This window comes from Synchiropus splendidus, chromosome 9 (genome assembly GCF_027744825.2).
Source record: "Synchiropus splendidus isolate RoL2022-P1 chromosome 9, RoL_Sspl_1.0, whole genome shotgun sequence".
Taxonomy (NCBI): domain Eukaryota; kingdom Metazoa; phylum Chordata; class Actinopteri; order Syngnathiformes; family Callionymidae; genus Synchiropus; species Synchiropus splendidus.
The window spans coordinates 16283233-16303382 of record NC_071342.1 but is presented as its reverse complement, the minus strand read 5'-3'; the positions used below and the strand labels follow the sequence as shown (position 1 = coordinate 16303382).

General features: G+C 42.7%; 1 protein-coding gene across 1 annotated transcript in view; it reads left to right on the top strand.

Moving 5' to 3' along the window:
• The first annotated feature begins 2247 nt into the window (after positions 1–2247).
• The window catches only part of unc5b (unc-5 netrin receptor B), a 53372-nt gene continuing 35469 nt past the window's right edge, over positions 2248–20150 (top strand). The window contains exon 1 of the mRNA XM_053874788.1: positions 2248–2851. Coding sequence (XP_053730763.1) covers positions 2764–2851 — 88 coding nt within the window. The 5' untranslated portion in view covers positions 2248–2763. The remainder of the gene's footprint in view (positions 2852–20150) is intronic.

Sequence of the window (20150 nt, the reverse complement as noted above, 5' to 3'; positions counted from 1 at the left end):
CCAATCTGAAAGAACATCCTCAATTAAATAACTTGGATCGACCTCCAAACTCTGCATCTCTGCATTATTAATTTTCCAATAAAGTGTTGTCTTGGTCAGCAGAATGCCTGTGGGCTCGCCGCTTTATTTTTTTTGCCTTATTCAATGCCCCTAAAATCTATTAAACAAGGTCTCCTCTGGCATGTGGGAAATAATTAGTCGACTGGATAGGTCAACTTAATCATTCCTGAAAATAATATTCAATTATCTTCACAGCAACTTCTGGAGCATGGCTCCTATTTTTAGGCGCCTCTGTTTTACTGAGATAGCCGTTTTGATTCTTTTTATGTCACGACTCCAACACAATAGAGTGGAGAGTCAGCAGCCCTAAACAGGCTTCAGCTGATGACTTATTATGTCTTCATAATGGAGCCAGCTTTCTTGTTGTCTCTTCTGCTTCCGCGAGTTACATCCCACTCAATTACAGCGCTTCTACACTCTGTTTTGCTTCAGGTGTCCTTGACTTATATTTCTAATTAATGAAAGCTGAGGAAGAGCAAAATCATAAAAATAGCAGGGCTGGATTGAGTCACTGAAAATGTGCAGTGAGCTAAAATGCACAAGAGACTCTGTTTTAATTAAGTTATATATATATATTCGCAATCTTGCTTTAAAAAAAAAGACAACAAGGAGGTTGTATCACTCTCAAAACACTCTGACACTCGCTTCTGTGTCTTCAGCTGCCTCACTCCTCTGATACATGTCGCTGTTTTCTGCTACTCTCATCAGCCACGAATAAAGAGTAGGAGAGTAAACAAATAACACCGAATGTATTTGGTGCTGCAGGAAACAACATAATTGCCATCGGAGCGGGGAGGTGCCGAAAGTCATCACTTGTCCACACAGATTATAACCTTTGAAGTTGGAATTGAAGTGCACCAGTGACATTCTGTCACACAGGCAGCTTTCATTGTCTGTTTCCCGACGTGCACTTGTTTTCGCTTTTTTACCTCTCGCTTCGTCTGTATCCTTAAATGTCACTCCAACTCTTGTTATATTAGTATCACTCTGCTGAAGTCACGTGATTCTTCTTCTGACATTACGGGTGACGTCTTCAGCAATGCCTGTTTGACATGGTATAAATCCATATTCTGAGTCACTCATATGTTAAGTTCATGTAAACTCTCATATTCAGTTGTGTGAATATGAATCTTCTAAATCAAGTTCTTTATGGACAACACAGTTTGAGTAAAAGGCATCTATCTATCTATCCATCCATCCATCTATCCTTCTATCTGTCTATCTATCTATCAATCTATCTATCTAGATTATGACAGTGTTATGTTCCATTCCCATCCAATAGTATTCTACAAACAAAGTGAAAGTTTGGACTCTCAGATAACTTTCATTTCAATTTTTGCACTGATATTTTCAAGTATTTTGTAAAGTTACACTAATTTTCTTTACTTTGTGCTGTTTTAATTTGTCTTTCGTGACATGTGGTTTGCTCATCTGAAAGAAGACTCATTCACGAATTCAAATATCCTTTATGTATATTATATATGACTTTATTAATCCCAGGACGCGTTTGAATGCAACCTGAAAATACTAAATCTGGAATCTGAAGGTTGTAAATGCAATGATTATATATATATATATATATATATATATATATATATATATATATATATATATATATATATATATATATATATATATATATATATATATATATATATATATATATGCTCGCATTCAAGCCTGCCGTCCTGTCCAACATCAGAACGTGGACTCGGATGGTTCAGTTCTGTCACCATGCTTCACAGCGCTGCTCCCCTCTTCATCCCGACCCCTGAGGTGTCCACTCATCAATCAGCTTCTGCCCTTCGTCAGCAACATCAGCATCAGGATCCAGCGGAGCGGTCCCACGGCCCCCATCCCCACCTCCCCCTTCACGCTGGAACCCCACTGAGCTGCAAAAGGGCGCCCTCTTGTGGTGAGCAAGGGGAGCCGTTATCATGGGGGCAAAGTTTAATTGGAAGATAGATAGATAGTAAGATAGATAGATAGAAAGATAGGTAGATAGAAAGATAGATAGATGTGTGATGTTGGTGGTGCTTTTTTTGTTTGTTTTTTTGGGGGGGAGGAGGGGTTGACTCCTCTCCTCTCTGCTCTGTCTCTCTGCTCTCACTCTCTCTCTCTTTCTCTCTCTCCTCCCTTCAATCCTCTCTTCCCTCGCAGACTTCAGCTTCACTCGTGCAGTGTGAGTGGAGGCGGATCGGAGGGAGCAGTGTGATTGGCCGGGCGGGGACTGGCTGTCCGGAGGCTGGCACTGAGCTCGGAGCGATCGTCCCCGTGTTCTTGTTTACACCTTGCGGAGCAGGAAGAAGGAGACCCGGCGGCCGCGCGCGGACTTAACCGACCAGAGCGCGAGCCACTCGGCCACCTGACAACACCTTCGCCCCTCTCCCAAAGACCTCGCCATATATGTCCATTCCTGGGCAGTCGGACTTTCTTTTTCTTTTCTTTTCTTTTCTTTCCCGGGGAAGGGTTGAGTCGTGAAACTTTTTTTTTGTGGACGACGATTTGGGGGATAAACCAAAGATGTAAACGCGAGGATTTTCAACTTCTTTAAAGTTAAACGGATGTGTTATTGACATTCGAACCTAAACCACAGACTCCTCAACACCTGTTCCTGAGCATATTAAGAGAATTTTGGAGGAAAAAAAGACACTGTGTGTGTGCTGCAGCTGGGGACGTGTTGGAGCCGCGTAGCCGGAAAAGATGCTCTCTCATCGGATGCCGAGTGGAGCTGGTGTCGGTGCTCTGGTGCTTGTGCTCCTGGTCCGAGTGTATTTCGTGTTGGGGACTGGTAAGTACATATTTTAAACATCCCTTTCAAACATAGAACACGCACACTTGTTCTCCTCTTAATGTCAAAATCTCTCGATTTTTCAAACTTCGTTTAAAAAAGTCTCCTGCTGACCTGCGCTTTTCCTAAAGCTCCAGCGCTTCTGTGCTGCTTTGTACTTGAAGCGGAAAAATCAAAGTCCCCTGGTGAGTCGGGAGTAATTCAAGTTTTGCTCGGTGCCTTCTTGGCCTGGCCGAAATGAGAAAGGCAATAGAAACGGCCACGTTTTCCTGGCGACCTACGCAGTTGACAAGTTGACCACTTCCCCTCAGGACTTCACTGTCAGACCGGGCTGAAGCGCGGTCAACTGCCCAATGTTCGTGGCATCAGTTGGCACAAAGTTAAAAAGACTGTTAGTGAGATGATGGGATTTGGGTGCCAAGATGACAGTGTTTGACTGTGGCTTCAGTCTTCTCCTCCTAATGTCAGATCAGATTGAAACACAAGCCATAAATCAGTGGGTTTATGGGATTGTGGATTAAGCTTGGTTTACAGTTTGGGGAAAAGAACAATGTGCACAACAATGACCACATAAGCTTTGCATGAAGGTCAGACGGAAATCGAACAATGTTTTTTCTTCTAATGACACCATTAATCTTGCGGAGGGAGAACTAAGTGTCCAGGTCTGTGGTAATATCTTGGACAAGAGCCTCTCCTTGTATAATTCAAGGTCCTCATGTGTGTATTATTCCCTGAACAGACAGAGCAGAAAAGCAGCTTATGGTTATTAAAATTGTGGACTATTGTAAAATCCCTGTGCAAGAAATGAGAAACGTTGATGTTGAGGATTGGGTTCCTGTTCCTTCCACTTAAGGGACAATAGTTCAGTGTGGCCCACTAAAGTTGTGAGTGTGGAGGAGGTATTTTTAGCCGTAGCATGATGGAACAGACAGATAACATTCATCATCTCAGCTATTGTGTTGTGTGTTACCTTTCTTCTGCTGCCTCTCCCCGATGCCTCCTGTCTTGGTCTGTGCCCATGTTGTGGATGTGCTGAGCTCACATTTCGGCGCTGGTGCCTCTCTTCCGTGTTGACACACACATTAATTACCCGGACTGCCAGGAACACTTGTCTGGAGTAACAGTCTCCCTGTCGTGGTTGGTGCTCTGCTAGAAACAACTCCATCAGAATTAGAGTCAGACATGAGGGAAATGTGCCTTTGATGGATCAGGATGAAACAGGAAAACCAGACCAGACGCGGGGGTCAAGACTGAGAGCGTCTGAGAGTTGCTGAATGCTCGGAGTTAGGGAGCGTAGCATGTCCGCCACTCCCAAAAAAAAGAGCCTGATGAATAGTGACACCCCTCTGAGGAAGTGCTCGCAGGAGCTCCAAGAACTTTGACAAACAAATCAAACGCCTTCCTGAAAAATTTGCCTTCTGAGTCGGTGGAAATGATTCAAACTTTGTTGACAGATCAAGTATTAATAGCAGTGAACCAGGACTCTTTCTCCCAATTCCAGCTCCCATTTCTCACTTATTCAATTTGCTTGGAGCAACACTTTCACATAAATATATATCCTCTTCAGTGCATCTTTTACCCGTACCCAAGGAGATGAACGTATTCTGAGGCAGAGACTTAAAAAAAGAAAGGTGTTACTATGGTAATTCCTATGAGAAATATCACATCATGGAAAGTTTTATGTCCTATATTTATGACTAAAGCTGCAAATAATCTCGGGTCCTTCAACAAAACCGCTGCCATATCCATTTTGCATTAAAAAAAAAAACATCTAGGACAAGCCATTTTAAGACATTCACGTTATGTAAGACCTGCAAAAAAATGTTTTCCCACCTCGGGCAGAAATCCCTATAAATATTGTCCTTTTTATTATGACCCAGGTGCCATGTTTTCTACCACCCGACAACATTCAATTTGAAAGATGCACTCCATTGAGTCACAATGAGTATTTATTATCTCAGCTTTAGATCAAGAAAAATACATTTTTAAATAATAGATTTACATAGTTTAGGTTTTTAATTCAGGTTGTCAATCCTGTTAAGGGGTGGTCATTTTCTTTTCTCCCATAGTTTAGTGATAATGTTGTTCATTCTTGGTATATTAATGGACAGTTTATGTCTTAATAAGTTCTACAGTTACTTTACTAGACATTGCCGTGGGATGGGCAGTTGTGTATTATGGGATGGGAACATGAAGCTTTCCGGATGTAACTGCCCAAATTGTCTGGAAACTTGTCTGCTTGATACCTGGGCTCCTGTTTGAGTGATGTCATCAGCTGTCTGTGATGTCACTTCCTGTGCCTTTGTCTGGAACGTGGAGGCGTTACGGGGTGGTGTGTTAATTTTTAACATTACTCTTAGAATACATTTTTGACTCATACCTCATTTGAAGGCTCATAAAATGGATCACACATAGAACACACCAGTTTTGTGGAACAACCTTAAACAAACTACCCATTGAATCCTGTTCTCCTTGACCGGTTTAGATTCACAGTGGAAGAGGGAAGTTGTGTACCTGTTTGAAACTTCTTCCTGATGTAATTATTGTCTTCTGGTCTCAGTACAGTCACTACATGTTCATCCATACTTCTCAGAAACACTTTCCAATATCAGCCACTATTAGCAGGTAAATGTCGACTTTATGATCTGATCAAATGTGAGAAAACTTAATCTGGATTATTTTGTGAATCAAAAGATAGAAATTCCCTGCCTAAGTAGAGCCGGCTTCAAAGTGCTCAGCAGATTGAGATGTCAGATTAGATAAGGATTTCTTGAAACATGGAGTCATAACAAAAGTGGTGCCAGTCTGTTTTCTGTGCAGAAGCACGGACATGAGGACAGGCGTCCTGATAAATAGACAGACAGACTTCATTGGAGCGGATTAGTTCCTCGAGCTGGTCCAGACTAGACCCCGCCACGTTCTGTCCCGCAGCAGTGCATTAGTTTTATGGCTGTCAGGCGGCACGGGATGGGATCGCTGGCCAGCTTCTGCCTTCCCTGCTGTATAATTCATATGTGCAAAGTGGTCGTTGTTAATATTTAAAATGTGCTTATGATGCTCAAATCCTTGACATAAGAGACAGCAAAGGAGAAAGAAGTGGGTGGCGACCAGATGCTCTCGTAAGTGTAGGCCTACCAGGACAGCTACAGGGGGTGATGGAGGCCTTTAGGGCGGCAATAGGCATTTATAGACTGGATGAAGGAGTAGCAGCTCATGCATGTGTGCCAATTGCTGCCTGGGGCAATTGAAGTGGACGAGAAGTCAACAAGTAAAAAGGTTAAGCAGATGAAAGGGTGTAAATGATTGGCAGCATCCTCAGAATTGACTGATATGAATGAGATGCTTGTCTTGACTTCTTCTTTGAAAGCATCTCAACTGATCCTGCTCACCAACAAGCAGAACTGTGGGAGGACTATCACAGTCAACTCAACAGTAGATGTTCAGTTCGTGGTGCTGTGATGGACCTGGATTCAGCAGTGGGTCAGGCCCAAGTTCAACAGCGTTATGTGGTCCTACGATGAGGTCAGGTGGCTGTCCAAGTATGTGGAATGACCAGGATATTCCATCGATGTTTTTTTTTTTTTTCTAATCCCTGAGATCACAAGCAAATTCAAAGACTATTCATTGGGTTCAAGTGTGAACCTGAGACACAACTTTCACAGTCAAGTCCTGATCTTGATGAATGAATGCTACACTAGATGTAAATAATTCTAAACCTTTCCTGAGTAACTTGAGAGAACAATGCCTTTGTGAATGTGCTCCCGTCCAACATTTTTTTAAGCCACGCTGTGGCGGAAACCTTAAAAAAAAAGTTTTGGATTGTAACTTTTGACACCTAACACAGTTAAACAGGCTAAAAATAGCTTCCAAAAATGTAATTATGTTTGGCCATATTTTCCTGTGAGAGAAGTGCCAGTTATGGCCTTTTCTTTTAAAATCAATTTTGATTAGCCTGTGACTTTTAAATGTTGACCCCTAACATAATTGAGTTTGTCACGCCTGCTGTAAAGCAAAATCATTTGAGAATCAGGACAGAGCTAGCCCGCTAACAAGCTGCGATGCTCCCTCAGTACCACTTATTTTAGAGCAGTATAAGCTGTCCACAGTGTACAACCACAAGAAAAACAGAACAATAAGTGGAGGGGAAACAGGCTCTGTCTTCGGGGTATCAATAAGTCGCGACGGTTAACGCAGCTAATTAGCGTTCAAAGTTCGACCAGTAACGTGTGAGTGCAAAGGGACGGACAAGACTTTAATGTTTGAAAGACACACCGGGACGGATTGATCTGAGGGCTGTCACTTTTAAACACCCTTCATGAAAAAAGTGCAAAGAAGAAAACTCTATAGCAGTGGCATTCAAGCGTCATTAAACCACTGGCACAGGCGAGAAAATGAGGCAGCGAGCAATGGGGGGAGTGGAGGAGCTAGAAATGGATGAGATCAAAAGAAGTGATGTGCATCAGAACCACAATGAACCTCGCAGAGCTAGAGACGAAACCGAAGTTCAGAGTGAAGGATATGTTCAAGGAGGAAGGTGGAGGGCGGGAAGTGAGGAAGACGTACACAAATCCACAAGGGGGATGTTTTTATTAAGGCTCTTATCGACAGAGAGAGCGCATGATATTCATAGCAGACATGTTTAATGCTTTGCCAATACTGGGCATGTTAGACCCGACCGTAAATCTGCAGCAAGCAGCAAGAAGAGCCCCGTGGAAGAGGCGAAGGAGCTAGGTAAATGGAAGAGAGAGCTGACTATAAAGAAGTGTAAGCGATATTAGTGGCTGGAGAAAGTTCCAGAGAAGAGCTGGGTAAGCCAAAAGATGATGCAGTTTTAAGCACAAGCTGTCATTCGGGCTTATCACCATTCAATCAATACTCAAACTGTTGGCGGAGCCATGCAGGTATTGAGTAATATTAAAAGGTTTTTTTTTCATTCATCACCAGATGGTTGCTCTCGTATTATCAAATGTCAGGGAATGTTCCATTTGAACCCACGCAAGGTCAATTTCGTTTTTTTTGTGGGTAATCCTTCAGTCCGGAAATATTTCACCCCAGCCATTGAAATGTACTGTTTGATTTAACGATATGTAGCGGTATGTTCTCTCTATGAAAACATATTTGTGTGATTAAAAAATGGTGTAGCTTCATAGTTTTACAAGGTACAGTTCTGAATACTTCAAATTAAAGTGAGTGCAAAGACAGACATGAATGAGATGAGTGAGCGCTAAGAGCTAGCGGCAACGCAACGACTTGTTAGCAACTCCTTGTTTTTTCTCTAAAACTCCTTAAAAATTCAAACTACCCTAATTTCCAGACTACTGAGTGAGTTGAATACAAACTGGACCTAAATTTAAATGGAAAAAAATATATATTTTAAGCCACAATTTTCCCAGATCTCTTTGCTGCAGGCAACATTGGAGAAGTGGTGGAAAGTGCCGGAGCCTTTTATTGTAAATCAAACCCCTGTGATTTCATTGATCTGATGTGGCAAGGCTTAATATCTTGATGGCAAGAAGCAGGTTTGCTGGTAGAAGTCCATATATTAGAGGCAACATTGTTTAAGCCGCAGTGTTCTTTAAAAAAAGTAGCATCTCATAGTCCAGAAATTACAGTCGTCCACTAACACATCCTGAAACTTTGTGCCTCCAGACATCATGTCTTCCATAATTGCACGAGTTATCGCCGCTAAAAACAGATAGGTCAGAGGTCACTCCACTGCTATGATTGTGGTTCCTCATGTGTTCAGCACAAATGCCGTTCTTTACATAGTTCAACAAACATCGGTGCACCAATTTGGCTGACCTGCTTTTGCGTGCTAACATTTGATAGCGTTTAGCAGGTTTTGTTTTGCTTTTCTTTGTGACCATCACGAGAGCCTGGGCCACCCAATTACCAGGTTTTCTCTTTTGTAAACTGTGTCCTCTTGCGACACTATTCAATACAATAAGTGGGTGAGGTTTGAGCCTGGTCGGTACAACAGTGTTCAAGTGTTATTATGAAGACGCTGAGTGACAGCTGTCAATCAATATTTTCCTCTCTACGATGAAGCTATTGGATATAGAAATACAATCTCTTTGATTCATTGTGTGTTTAAAATGCGTTTGTTGTCGTGACAAACCTGCTTGCGAATTCATTATGAAGAAGAATGGAAGGTGACATTTAAAGTGCTGTTTAATGAATAACGTAAATGAATAATTTGGCTGTAAGGCGTCGCTGAAAAGTCTGCTGTTCTTCAGCAATTATCTTTAAGTTATCTCAACTAATGGAGGAATCTTATCTTATCTCAACCGAACACATACACTTTAATGTGAAACTTTAAAGTCGTTTTTCCGGTTATCAATAAGTTGGCGATGGGGGAGAGTTTCGGTGGCAGACAGGAGCTGAGCTGAGTTGCTGCTGGGCCGGCGGTACAAGGTACCCCCTACCCCTCCGTCCTGCCCTGTGGGGGGAGAAGGGTGGGGCAGACAGGGAAACAGGAAGAAAACCTCTGTGGGGTTCCATTGTGCTACACATGAATAGGAGACTCCACTGAGATTTTTCTGGCGCTTTGTGTGGGGTGAAGGGGGAGCGGAACAGACACACACACACACTTGAGGAATCCTTTACACTTTCAAAAGGACCTGTCGTGGCATTCGTGTTGTCCTTGGTTCTTCAGAGGCGTGTCTCAGTTGCGTGTCCTCTTCACACAGGAAAAGACCACACCTGCTTGTTACGGTTGAGTCTCTCGCTGATTGAAATGCCACGACATGTTCATGGCCATCAAGCAGAGCAGACCCAACACACACACGCGCAGGTCTTCTGATGAAGAGGCAGCATTTATGCGCATAAATGCAGAAGACCTGCTGGGTCACTCGGGAGAAGGAAGTGAGCGAGTGCAGGAATTTTCATTTTAGATCTCAGCAGCATTCTGAGCATCGTGACCAATAGGATCAGGATTCACCGTGGGGGGTCATGCCGGATCCTCAACAACCCTGGAGATTGAAACACAACCGCACACTCACACTCTGGGTTCGACTGGTTTGGACCAGAGCTCTGCGTGTGCCCTCTGCTGAAAATGTTTTCAGGCCATGTCGAGTCTCCTCATCTTCTTAGCTGAGGCATTTTTGTCTTTAGATGCGAGTGGAGCCAAGTTCACCCGCAGATTAAGTCAATCTCTTAATGCTGATGTTTGTGTCTGTTTGTACACAAGTGTGTCTGTGGAGACTTGGCTGCTGAAAAGAATGTTAATAACACACTCCAGGTCAGTGGAGGAATTGACGTGACTTGATCTTTGTAACTGCTAAATGTGTACATGATTACCATTTCATTTTCTTTATCTTACTGCTGTGCTATTTTTATCTAAAAAAAATACAGCTTGTCTTCGCTAACTTTGCAACTGTGAGACAGTTGAGACATAGTTTCTTGGAATGATTTATTGCCTCTGGTAAGGATGCAATCCGTGTTTGTGAGCAAAATAACTCCTAATCACACAGATTTCAATGGAATTACAGGAATATCGGAATCAGGTTTATAGTCGGTCAAGGAGCAGGTTATGTTTTGGGTGGTGTTCTGGATTACCACCTGGATCCACAAATCTTTTCCACCTTTTATGTGTATTGTGCAAGCAAGCTTCTATAAACAGCTGCCACCTGCTGCCCCATTGGGCTCATTGCTCTTAGTAATATTTCAAATGCAGAAAAAGGTTTGGGTTTGGGCTGCACAATTCAAAACTACACTGATTGTCAACTATATTTGCATTTCAAACTTACCCTCGTGTGTCATACTGTTCCCCGAGATTCCCCATTTAACATAACAAAACAGTGCCGTGACTGGGACCTTTCAGTCTGTGACGTGTGAACCCACCCCCTGGCGGAAGTGTGACGGCAGGAAATAACTGTAAATGCTGACTCATGGGAGTGCCAAACCCTCTGGCAATAGCTGGACATTATTTGCCATGCTCGCATATTCACAGGCTAAATGGTCTTGCCAGCTCATTGTGTCAAAGGTAAATAGAGAGGGACACTGCAACTGTATTTGCTCATGTGACCCATAATGGTTTCTATTGAGTTGCACATCGTGACTGCACTCTGTACGAGGGGTTGCTGTTGCAGACTCAATATCAATAATCAGGACGATTTGTAATACAAATTTTGATGTAAAATTATTGTTGCTGTTGTTGTTATTAACATGAAATACAGAACCATAAAAAAATCTCATGACATATTTATAGTTGTCCTTGGTGTATCCTAAATAATCATTTCTAATTGTGATTACAAAATTGATAATTGTGATTATTTTGGTCAGAATTGTATGGCCCTAGACAAAGGTGTCGACTTATATCAATAAAATAAATATACGACCTGATTTTGGGAGGGGAACGTTAAATATGAGCTGCTTGGCTGTGGTCTGCACTCTCTTTTCTAGTTGCATGTTTTTCCACTGTTTACTACATTCTTCTGCACAAAATTAGCCCACCTGCTGTGTCAAGCATCTCTTCTCACCAAAGTCAGGACTCCACACATGTATTGAGCAGCTGCTGTATGAGCTTCAGTGTTGGCAATAGATATTCAGCATGGCAAGTGCTTTTGTGTCACATCCACTTTCTCTCACGTGACGCTTCCTTCATTTGGAAAGCGCGTTAGCAAAAGACCTTTAATTTCCCACATCACCTCTTCCATCCATCACTTGTCGCGTCAGGTGCACGTATTGCTCTCACACAGCACCACCTCCTGTCATCCATATCTCTCCGGCTCCCTTGCCATTTCATTCAGCTCAGCGGCAGAGTTTGGGAATTGCTCTTTAGAAGCCACCGTGAAGAATCCCATTTCTCCGAATGTAACGCTTATTAGGGTCCCATCTGCCCTCGAGGTACTTATGAATGTGGGGGGTGTCGGAGTTGTCACGGGTCGGTAAAAGAGGAGAGTCAGCGCAAGGCTTTGTCATGGTCGTGTGTAAGTGGATGTGGGTGCCACTGGGGGCTTATGTGAGGTGGGATGGGGATCCTAAGCGCTGAGCAGCTGCTGTGTCGAAAGTAAAGGAATGGTTCACAGACCTCCCCTGAGTGACGGGTGTATTGATGAGCAAACACGTGCACATCTCCAGCTGAGAGAGGCGGAACAGAAATGCTTCTATTCTGCTCCCAGCACAGGCGGATTGCTGACATCAGGACTGTCGTGCTGTTGCCGTTTAATGTGTGCGAAGAGTGAGAACCTATTTTTGACATTCATGACGTGTCATCACCTCCATATTTGGCCGCTGATGACGTTTTTGCGTCGGCAAGTCATGTGCCGACTCATCGTTAAGCTAGTCGGTGACAAGTTGACTATATTGAAAGTCATTATCACTTTGGAATCGAGAGCGTGACATGGACATTTGGGGTGGTTCTGATCCTCACACCTGACATATGTGGCCTCAAACTTTATGCTGCTCTCACCAGTGACGCATCCGTCCTCACCCATCCTCTTAATTCCGTCACACCTAATTAGCGTTCCTAATTCTTCGTCTTAATTTGCTTTGATTTTCAGCTTCTCAACTTCCCTTTTTCCCCCCCTGGTACAGTCTCAGTCCAAGTCTCAGACTTTGTTTTTTCAGACTGGCCGGAGGAAACGCTTTTGGCACCTTTGTCACTGTGCATCTCCGGCAGTAATCATTTCGAGTGTGGTGTTTGAAGTGAGAGGACAAGCTCTGGTTTAATGTGGCAGATGTACCAGCGTGTAATTAAGGTTAGATTTAAGTGTATGAGCTCACACACAGCATCAAGTGTGTCAGCGGGTGTGGGTTTCAAGCCTCTTACCTGCTGCTGACCAGATGGGCCCCGACAGTCGACCTCACGCTCACCTCTCCTCCCATCATTCCGCTAAGATTAGCTGATGAGCTAAGCTAAGGCACGTTACGGGTCGCAGCAACCCTACCCGCCACCCCCACCCCCCTCTTGTCCTCTCTAACGGATAATCCCGCACCACACACCCAAACAAACTTCTCACAGGCGACATTAAGGATGACAATATGCTGTTTATTAGTGTGTGTTTGGAAAGTTGTTTGGGAAGCAGACTTGGCTTGCTGTTTATTGGGATTATGAAAGCAGATGGACAGCCATGCTGACTGGTGAGGGGTCATTAACTCTCTGCTGCCACTCGACTGTTGCCCTGGGAATGCACAGGCAAATAACACTATGTGCCTATCTGTGGAGTTTAAAGTTAAAGTACGCATTTCTACTCTCATGACGTCCGGCAAATTCTGTTAAGGGACAAAGTGATATTGATGTCGCGCGGTTTCATGTTGATGAGGACCATCTACATGAGGTTCGGGAGCTCAGCCTGATGAGATGAATGGGTGAATTTTCAGTGGGTCATTAAACACAACAGTGTCTGTATGACTTCAACCTTCACGCTGCAGCCCACTGTCCTCCTATTACACCAGTAAATGAAACGGGGCTAGACAGACAGACGGATTCCTCAGCAGATGGGAGGACTGGTGAGTCCCACAGAGTGGAGCCGGTCAGACGGCCATTTCACCTGGTGTGAGCAGATGGAACAAAGTCGGGGGGGGATAAACAATTAAATCATCTCAAGTGTTTGATTGATTAATGTCGTCGATTATCAGTAAACGTCAGTGCAGAATGAGAAAATGCAATTACATCATAATCTAGCTGAAAGGCTCATCTTTAAATTGTATTGACGGAAAATTACTGGAAGGTAAAATTTGCATTTCCCATCAAACATTATTTATTACAGCACTAACAGGAGACGTGGAAACACGACAATTTGTTGTAAACATCTGCAATTTATGGTGGAATTTTTAATGTTGCTCGACATTACTGAAGAGCGGACGTGGGCAAAGTGCAGCCTGGGGGCCACATGTGGCCCTCGGTCTGTATTTATGTGGCCCTTGTGAGAAACAAAAATTGTCCTTTTTGAAATCATCAATTACCATTTCAATTAGTGGCCGTTTCTTTTTACCCCCACTTCATTGTAATTGATACTTATATGGAAATGTTGAATGAAATTTGTTTTAGTTTTTCTTGTCTCTCAAGATGAATAAAAGATAATGGTACATTTCATCTTGTTTTTCATTGTTGTTGTTGATTTTTCATATTAGAATTGCTTAGAGCACCCACTCCACTCAGTATCGTCCAATCAACTACATGTATGTGGCTCCCGAAAACTCGTACGAGTTACATAAAAGTCTGACTGAACCAATTTAACCAAAACATAGCAAAGCTTTCATACTTTTGCAGCAATGAAAATTCAATTCTGCACATATATTGTGGTGTATTCTGAATGGAGAGGCAGCAAGTTAATACAGTTGCCGTCTGTGTTGTTGAACCTTTGCACGTGGAAATTACCTTTGTTTCTAAAGAACTTTTGCTCATGTTTTTCTTGGTTTGAACTCCCATGATGGTTTGATGCCCTGATTGTGTCCTTGCATAGCTTCTGCTAAATGACATTTTATATAGCAATTATGGAGAGTGATGACAACACTTTAGCACATTAAACTTTTTTTCCCTTCATACGTGATAAACACTGAAAAAAGGGTCAATAACTCAATATGAACGCATATTAAAGAAGCTTAATAAAGTGGTTGTGAGTAAGACACTGTTCTGCATGTATAAAAATATAATAATGATTTATGGAATTATAGAATTTAGTGTTATTCTCTTCTGTATGAAAGAACCAGTAGTTACAAATACAACTGATCGATTGGATGATTTTTAATCATGGAAACACTGCACCCGTATATCATATGCGATTATGTTTACCATGTTTTCCCGCTGCCCCAGACGGAGAAAATAATAATTCACGACTTACATAGGAACAGTGGCAGATTGTATTTCCTCTGCTGCTGGTAAATCCCCTGTAATGAGGTGAGGGAGTCTTTTGTTAGATTTAGATTTAGGTGAGACCAATGACAGGAAGTGGAACGCTTGCGTGCATGTCAATGTCCACCCACAGTTGTTGTCGTCCATGCTGGAGCCCTTCGTGCGTTTGTGATTGACAGTTATACAAGGGTGTTTTAAATCTCCTTCCACCTCAAGCTTGGAGCAACTGGACTTACATTAGCACAACAATTTACACATCTGTCCCGAGGCAAAGAACAGGCCACTTTGAGAATAATGAAAGCTTCAGTCAAAGAGTAACTCTGCCTGCCTGTGTGTGTGTGTGGAAACTCAGTAAACAAGAGACAGAGGAGGTTTATTAAAAACCCCACCACCACTTATATCCTTTTGTCCTCCCTCTCTGTGTGTCCCTCACCCCATCTTCAGACACAGGAGCGATTACATGCCTCTGTCTCTCTCGTCTTTCATCTCTCTGTGAAGGGGACAGGAATGAAGGTCTTGCGTGGCGTGTAATTACAAAGAGACATCCTGGATGAGGGCGTCTGTCTCGACAAACAAAATAGCAACCTCCCCCCTCCCCCTCTACCCTAGCTCCCCTCCTAAATACCTCTTGATAGAAGGGGAGATCTAAGATGAGACACTTAAGGAGCTTTGATCCACCGCAGGCCCCTTTCTTTACCTGCCATTTACCGAGGCCAAATAAGTGCCATCACCAGTCTATTTATTTCATTAGACGCACTGACACTAACATATGCGTGGCGCAGATCCAGCACCGTGGGAATGCAATCCCGATCGTTCATTTTGAGTCATAAGCATGACACGTTTACAGGTCCGTTCTTTCCCATGAGTCACATTGCTGAATGATTGTGCAGGGGTGGCCTTTATGGGCTCACATTGGTATTGGCCCGACCACTAATTGGCCTAAAGCGTATTTGCATTCAGGAAAGGACATAATGGAGACACTTTAAACAGGAGCCACTACACTTTAACTTTATTCTATTAGACGTGCTGAATCCTCCAGATGGCTTTTTTACTGTCTGAGATATGGAATTTTTTTTTTTTTTTCCATGATCGTGCACTTGTACATTACGCTGGGAAATGGTTGCTCGCCACTGTAGCCACTGCTCCCATGGCGTCGATTTTCACCGTCATCAATTCTCTGCTTCTTTTTTAATTAGGTTGCAGGCGCTTAGCCCAGCATCTTTGTTGCCATGACAACTCATCAAGTAATAATGCTAAATGAAAGCGTTTTACTGCCGTAGGTTGGCATCATTATCTGCTACCATTGTGGACAGTTTATGTGGGAAGAGGCGTTCACTTTCGATGTCTGGAATGATGAGGCAAATCAAACTTTATTTGTGTAGTAATTGTCATGCAGACCTGCAGCACAGTGCATGTTGTGTTGCAAATTCACACAAGGCCCATGCTGTAGATCAAGGACCAGCAATGTTGAAGGAGATGTTGGAGGAGGCACACTAGTTTTCTGTTGTCTGGAACTCACCACCTAACAGTGTGGTAAATTTTGATACTATTCATCTGTCTGTTCATCCATCTATCCATCCATCCATCCATCTATCCATCCATCCATCCATCCATCTTGGTTGCTTCCATCCATCCATCCATCCATCCATCTATCTTGGTTGCTTAGACAATACTGTCTGTAGCATCACCTATGAGCATTAGCTATCAATGTATGCACTCTTTTTATAGGTATGTATGTATGATGTTTGGAGAGCTTTATAATAATGTAACTACTGTAGGGCAGGGTGATCCATCCAACACCGCCGTCCATGATCTCATTGTGAAAAAATGCTTTGGATGGAAGGATTTTTAAACACTTTTTACAGGTAGTTGTTTTCATGGCTCAAAAGTTTTATCTCATAGGATTCCAAAAACTTGCCGAAATGTACCTCCGTCAAAAATGAACTAAGTTCAATGTGAATTGTACTGCAAGTGGAGTCTTCTTTACTTTAAAACATGAAACTTACTATCCAAGAAATATACTTGAGATAATTAGTCTTTACAGCAGGTTTTCCTCAATATTTTTAACCAAAATGTGGGCAGAAAAAAGTGAAGCGTGGTGATCCAGTGTAGTTGGATACCTCAAGAGGTCAATTACTTCACTGTTTGTTAGCTGGAGTCGGCCTGAATGTGTTTAACGTGTCTTTTTACTTGTGTAAATCCGCCCCCATTCACTGAGACTTAACTGTTTCTGTGAACTCACAGGGAGATGAAGTGAGCAGCTCAAACAGACTCGGCATCACACAATAGACAGTCCTTCCATTGCACTTAGCCAAAGCTGCTGAATAGACTCTGAATGGATCTGGAGTGGTGCGAGCACGCAGCTGCTGGACAATAGCTCGCTCAGCAGAAAGGCAGACGGTGACCCCGAGGTCCTCTCCAGTCCTGTCCACACTGATCCCTGAACCTCCAACACACAGAGTCAGCATTGGGAAAACCCAAAAGAAAGAGCCTGCAATAAACTGACCCATCCACCCCAACAACAGCCATAAGCAGGGTTACGTAATGGGCTAGAGTTTACAGAGCAGTTTTTGGGGGAAGTTTTATGGAGACTTGATGTTAGTTGTGTATAAAACTTGATCCAGTTGGGGATTAACTGTTTTTCAAGTTTGCTCATAAAACAACAGGCGTTTTTTAACACTATCCAACATCAGTTTATCGCTCATCAATGAAAATGTTCATCTATTAGGAACTCATATCAGCATTCCGCCAAATTTCAATGTTCTTGATTTTCACTGCATTTTGAGTAAAATGAACACACAAGGGACGTTCATCATTGTCAATCATCATTGACAAATCGCCCAGGACAGTAGCATGAAAGCGTAGCTCACCTTCCTTCATTTGATCGCGTCCCCCCCACTTGTGTTTATTCTGGGGATTATTCCAATCTAATCGCTTTAGAACATAATTCAGATTAGATTTTGGCGTTGTTATTATTATTGCTCTGCGATCCTGCTGGGAAATCCTGGCTGCTGTACTGTTCCTCTCTTATCAGAATTGATTAAACCGTCTGACCGCTGTCCCAGATTGCGCTGACTGAAATACAAAAGTGGATGAAAAATAATAGTATAACCAAGTGATACGCTGGCCTTATCCAAAAATAATACAAACATGCATATCAAAGCCCAGCCACTCACTATGAGATACTCTCAAACCTTCAGAACACATTTTTAATTTGGAGTGGAGCACTTGTACCAATAGTGTATTACTGGATTACACTTTATTAAAGACTCTGCATCAAATTAATATATAATTCTTATAATAAGTGAATGTACAAAATTCAAATAGTAGATAATCTTCCCATGTTTTGATGAAAATGTTCAATAAAAGAATCAATCCTGCAGTCATTCATGACATTATTTAAAATGATATTACACTATAATTATACAGTAATTGTAGAACCGAGCTTTGCTCATTATGCAGCTATAGCTACAGTACCGATTGACTGTTGACCAAAAATCAGAATTTTGGGCTTCTAAACTGTTCTTTCAGTTTTCCCCTGTTGCATTCTGTGATGTCTCCTGAAGGCATCATGGATACAGTCAATAAAATGCTCAACAGAGCAGCCAGTTCATGTATGAGTCAAACCTTTATTTCAAGCCTGAATCAAATGAGAATACCAAGTACTCAAATACCAAGGACCCATGTTGCTAAGTGTTGCTTTTCTGGGGTTGCAGATGCTTAACACCATCAGTGTGATTGAAGGTCTCTGGGTTCAAAGCTATGGTAAATATTGTTTTCTAATCCAGATCCTGCTCTGTTTTCTTCCACTGCGTCTGACACAGAGGTCTCCATAGGACCCAGCAACACAATCACTGAAACTGAATCATTCATCGGGATTTTCTTTGTTGCCGTATTCGCCCAGGCCTGGCACCACTGTAGTGAGTTGGTAATCTGAAATACTGAAATGTTATATCACCAACGATCAATGAAATCAGAAAACTGCTTCTGTTTCAACAATGAATATTTGACCAGAAAAAAAAGTGTGACAGAATGACACTACCTCGTAATTAAATTTCCTCCATTTATAATCTTTAGTGAGCCAATTAGCCGTTAAGTCTTAACCAAGAATTATGTCCTCTCTCCGTAATTAGTCACAGTCATTACACAGTGTTTAAAAAAAAACACCTTCTGAGTGAAGCCTTTGCACAAAACAGACCGAAAAGGTGAATCCACTTCTGCGACGTTAATCACTTACGCTCACTTTTCAGAAACAAACATGGAGCCCCTGAGTGCCAAGCCAGACACGACCGGCACTTCACGTCCCTCCCCTGCTCCTGTGTACTGCTTGTTTTTCTAAATTAAGATGAATTATAGAATTGCATCAGGGAGCGGGGACAGGAGCGCTTGTTGCGATTTTACCCCGGGGCCAACAGTCAATGAGTTGGAGAGGGAAACAAAGTGTTGTGGATATTTTGGTCCCTGCGTCTCACACCCTGTGATTCCTGACGGACCTCGCGGTTTGTATTTGTGGGGATGCAACTACTAGCGAAGCTAACTTTTGGATGACTCTCAGCGGGTGTTGTTTTGTTGCCCCTCGTGTTGGCAGGACTGAGGATTAGATGAGCTGCACCCCAGTAAGTGGATGCTATTGATCTCCACAGTTTGTTATGTGGAACATCTCACAACATGATGAGTCTGAGACAAGACGGCATGAAAAATCTCACTCTGTCCAAAATTGCTTCTACTTTTTCCCCATCTTTCCTCTGATAGCCTCACATTACCCCGCCGCCTCAGTCCTCCTGCGTCTTTTTGTCAATAATATGACTTTTTTTTTTATCTGCTGCGCTGATTGCTCTCAGTGTCTCTGCAGTCATTAAAATGATAGTAGACGGTGTTGTGTACATTATGCACTCAGAGCTGTTGAGCTGTTTCATGGAGGGAAAAGCGAGCCGCTCTGTCTGGTAATTAAATTGAGCCATTGTCTGCAAATCTTGTTTTCATACGTGCCTATGGAGATATGGGACTGTAACTCTGAATCAGAGATGCTCATCTATCTCAGATAAAGGTGGACGATCGGGGGTCACTGAAGGTCCAGGTCAAGGCCCAGATGTGTGCTTGAAGCGCTGATTACTTTGCTGGTAGCGTCTATCTAGCGTGAGACTTCAGCGCACCTCATCTGTAAAAGAATTATAACGTTGGAAGCGGGGACTGTGACCTACACACTTGCCCAGGACAGAATGCATAATGCATTACTGTGGCAGTGCTGCTCTGATAACACAATCAACAGGAAGCTGGAATGTTATTAACTTGTTGCAGCAGCTGTAGACGTGATAAGGCTGTGTTGTCATGGGTAAATATTGCTCTCTGCATATTTATGAAAGGAGCTGCATTCACTTTTCATTTTGCTCAATTTTTTTCTTTATAATTTTGTCAGGGTAGAAACAGACAAACTTTTCATTGCGGACATGAAATGTTCAGTTATTTGTGTTTCTATTTGCGTTGTTTGTCACACGCTCGTGT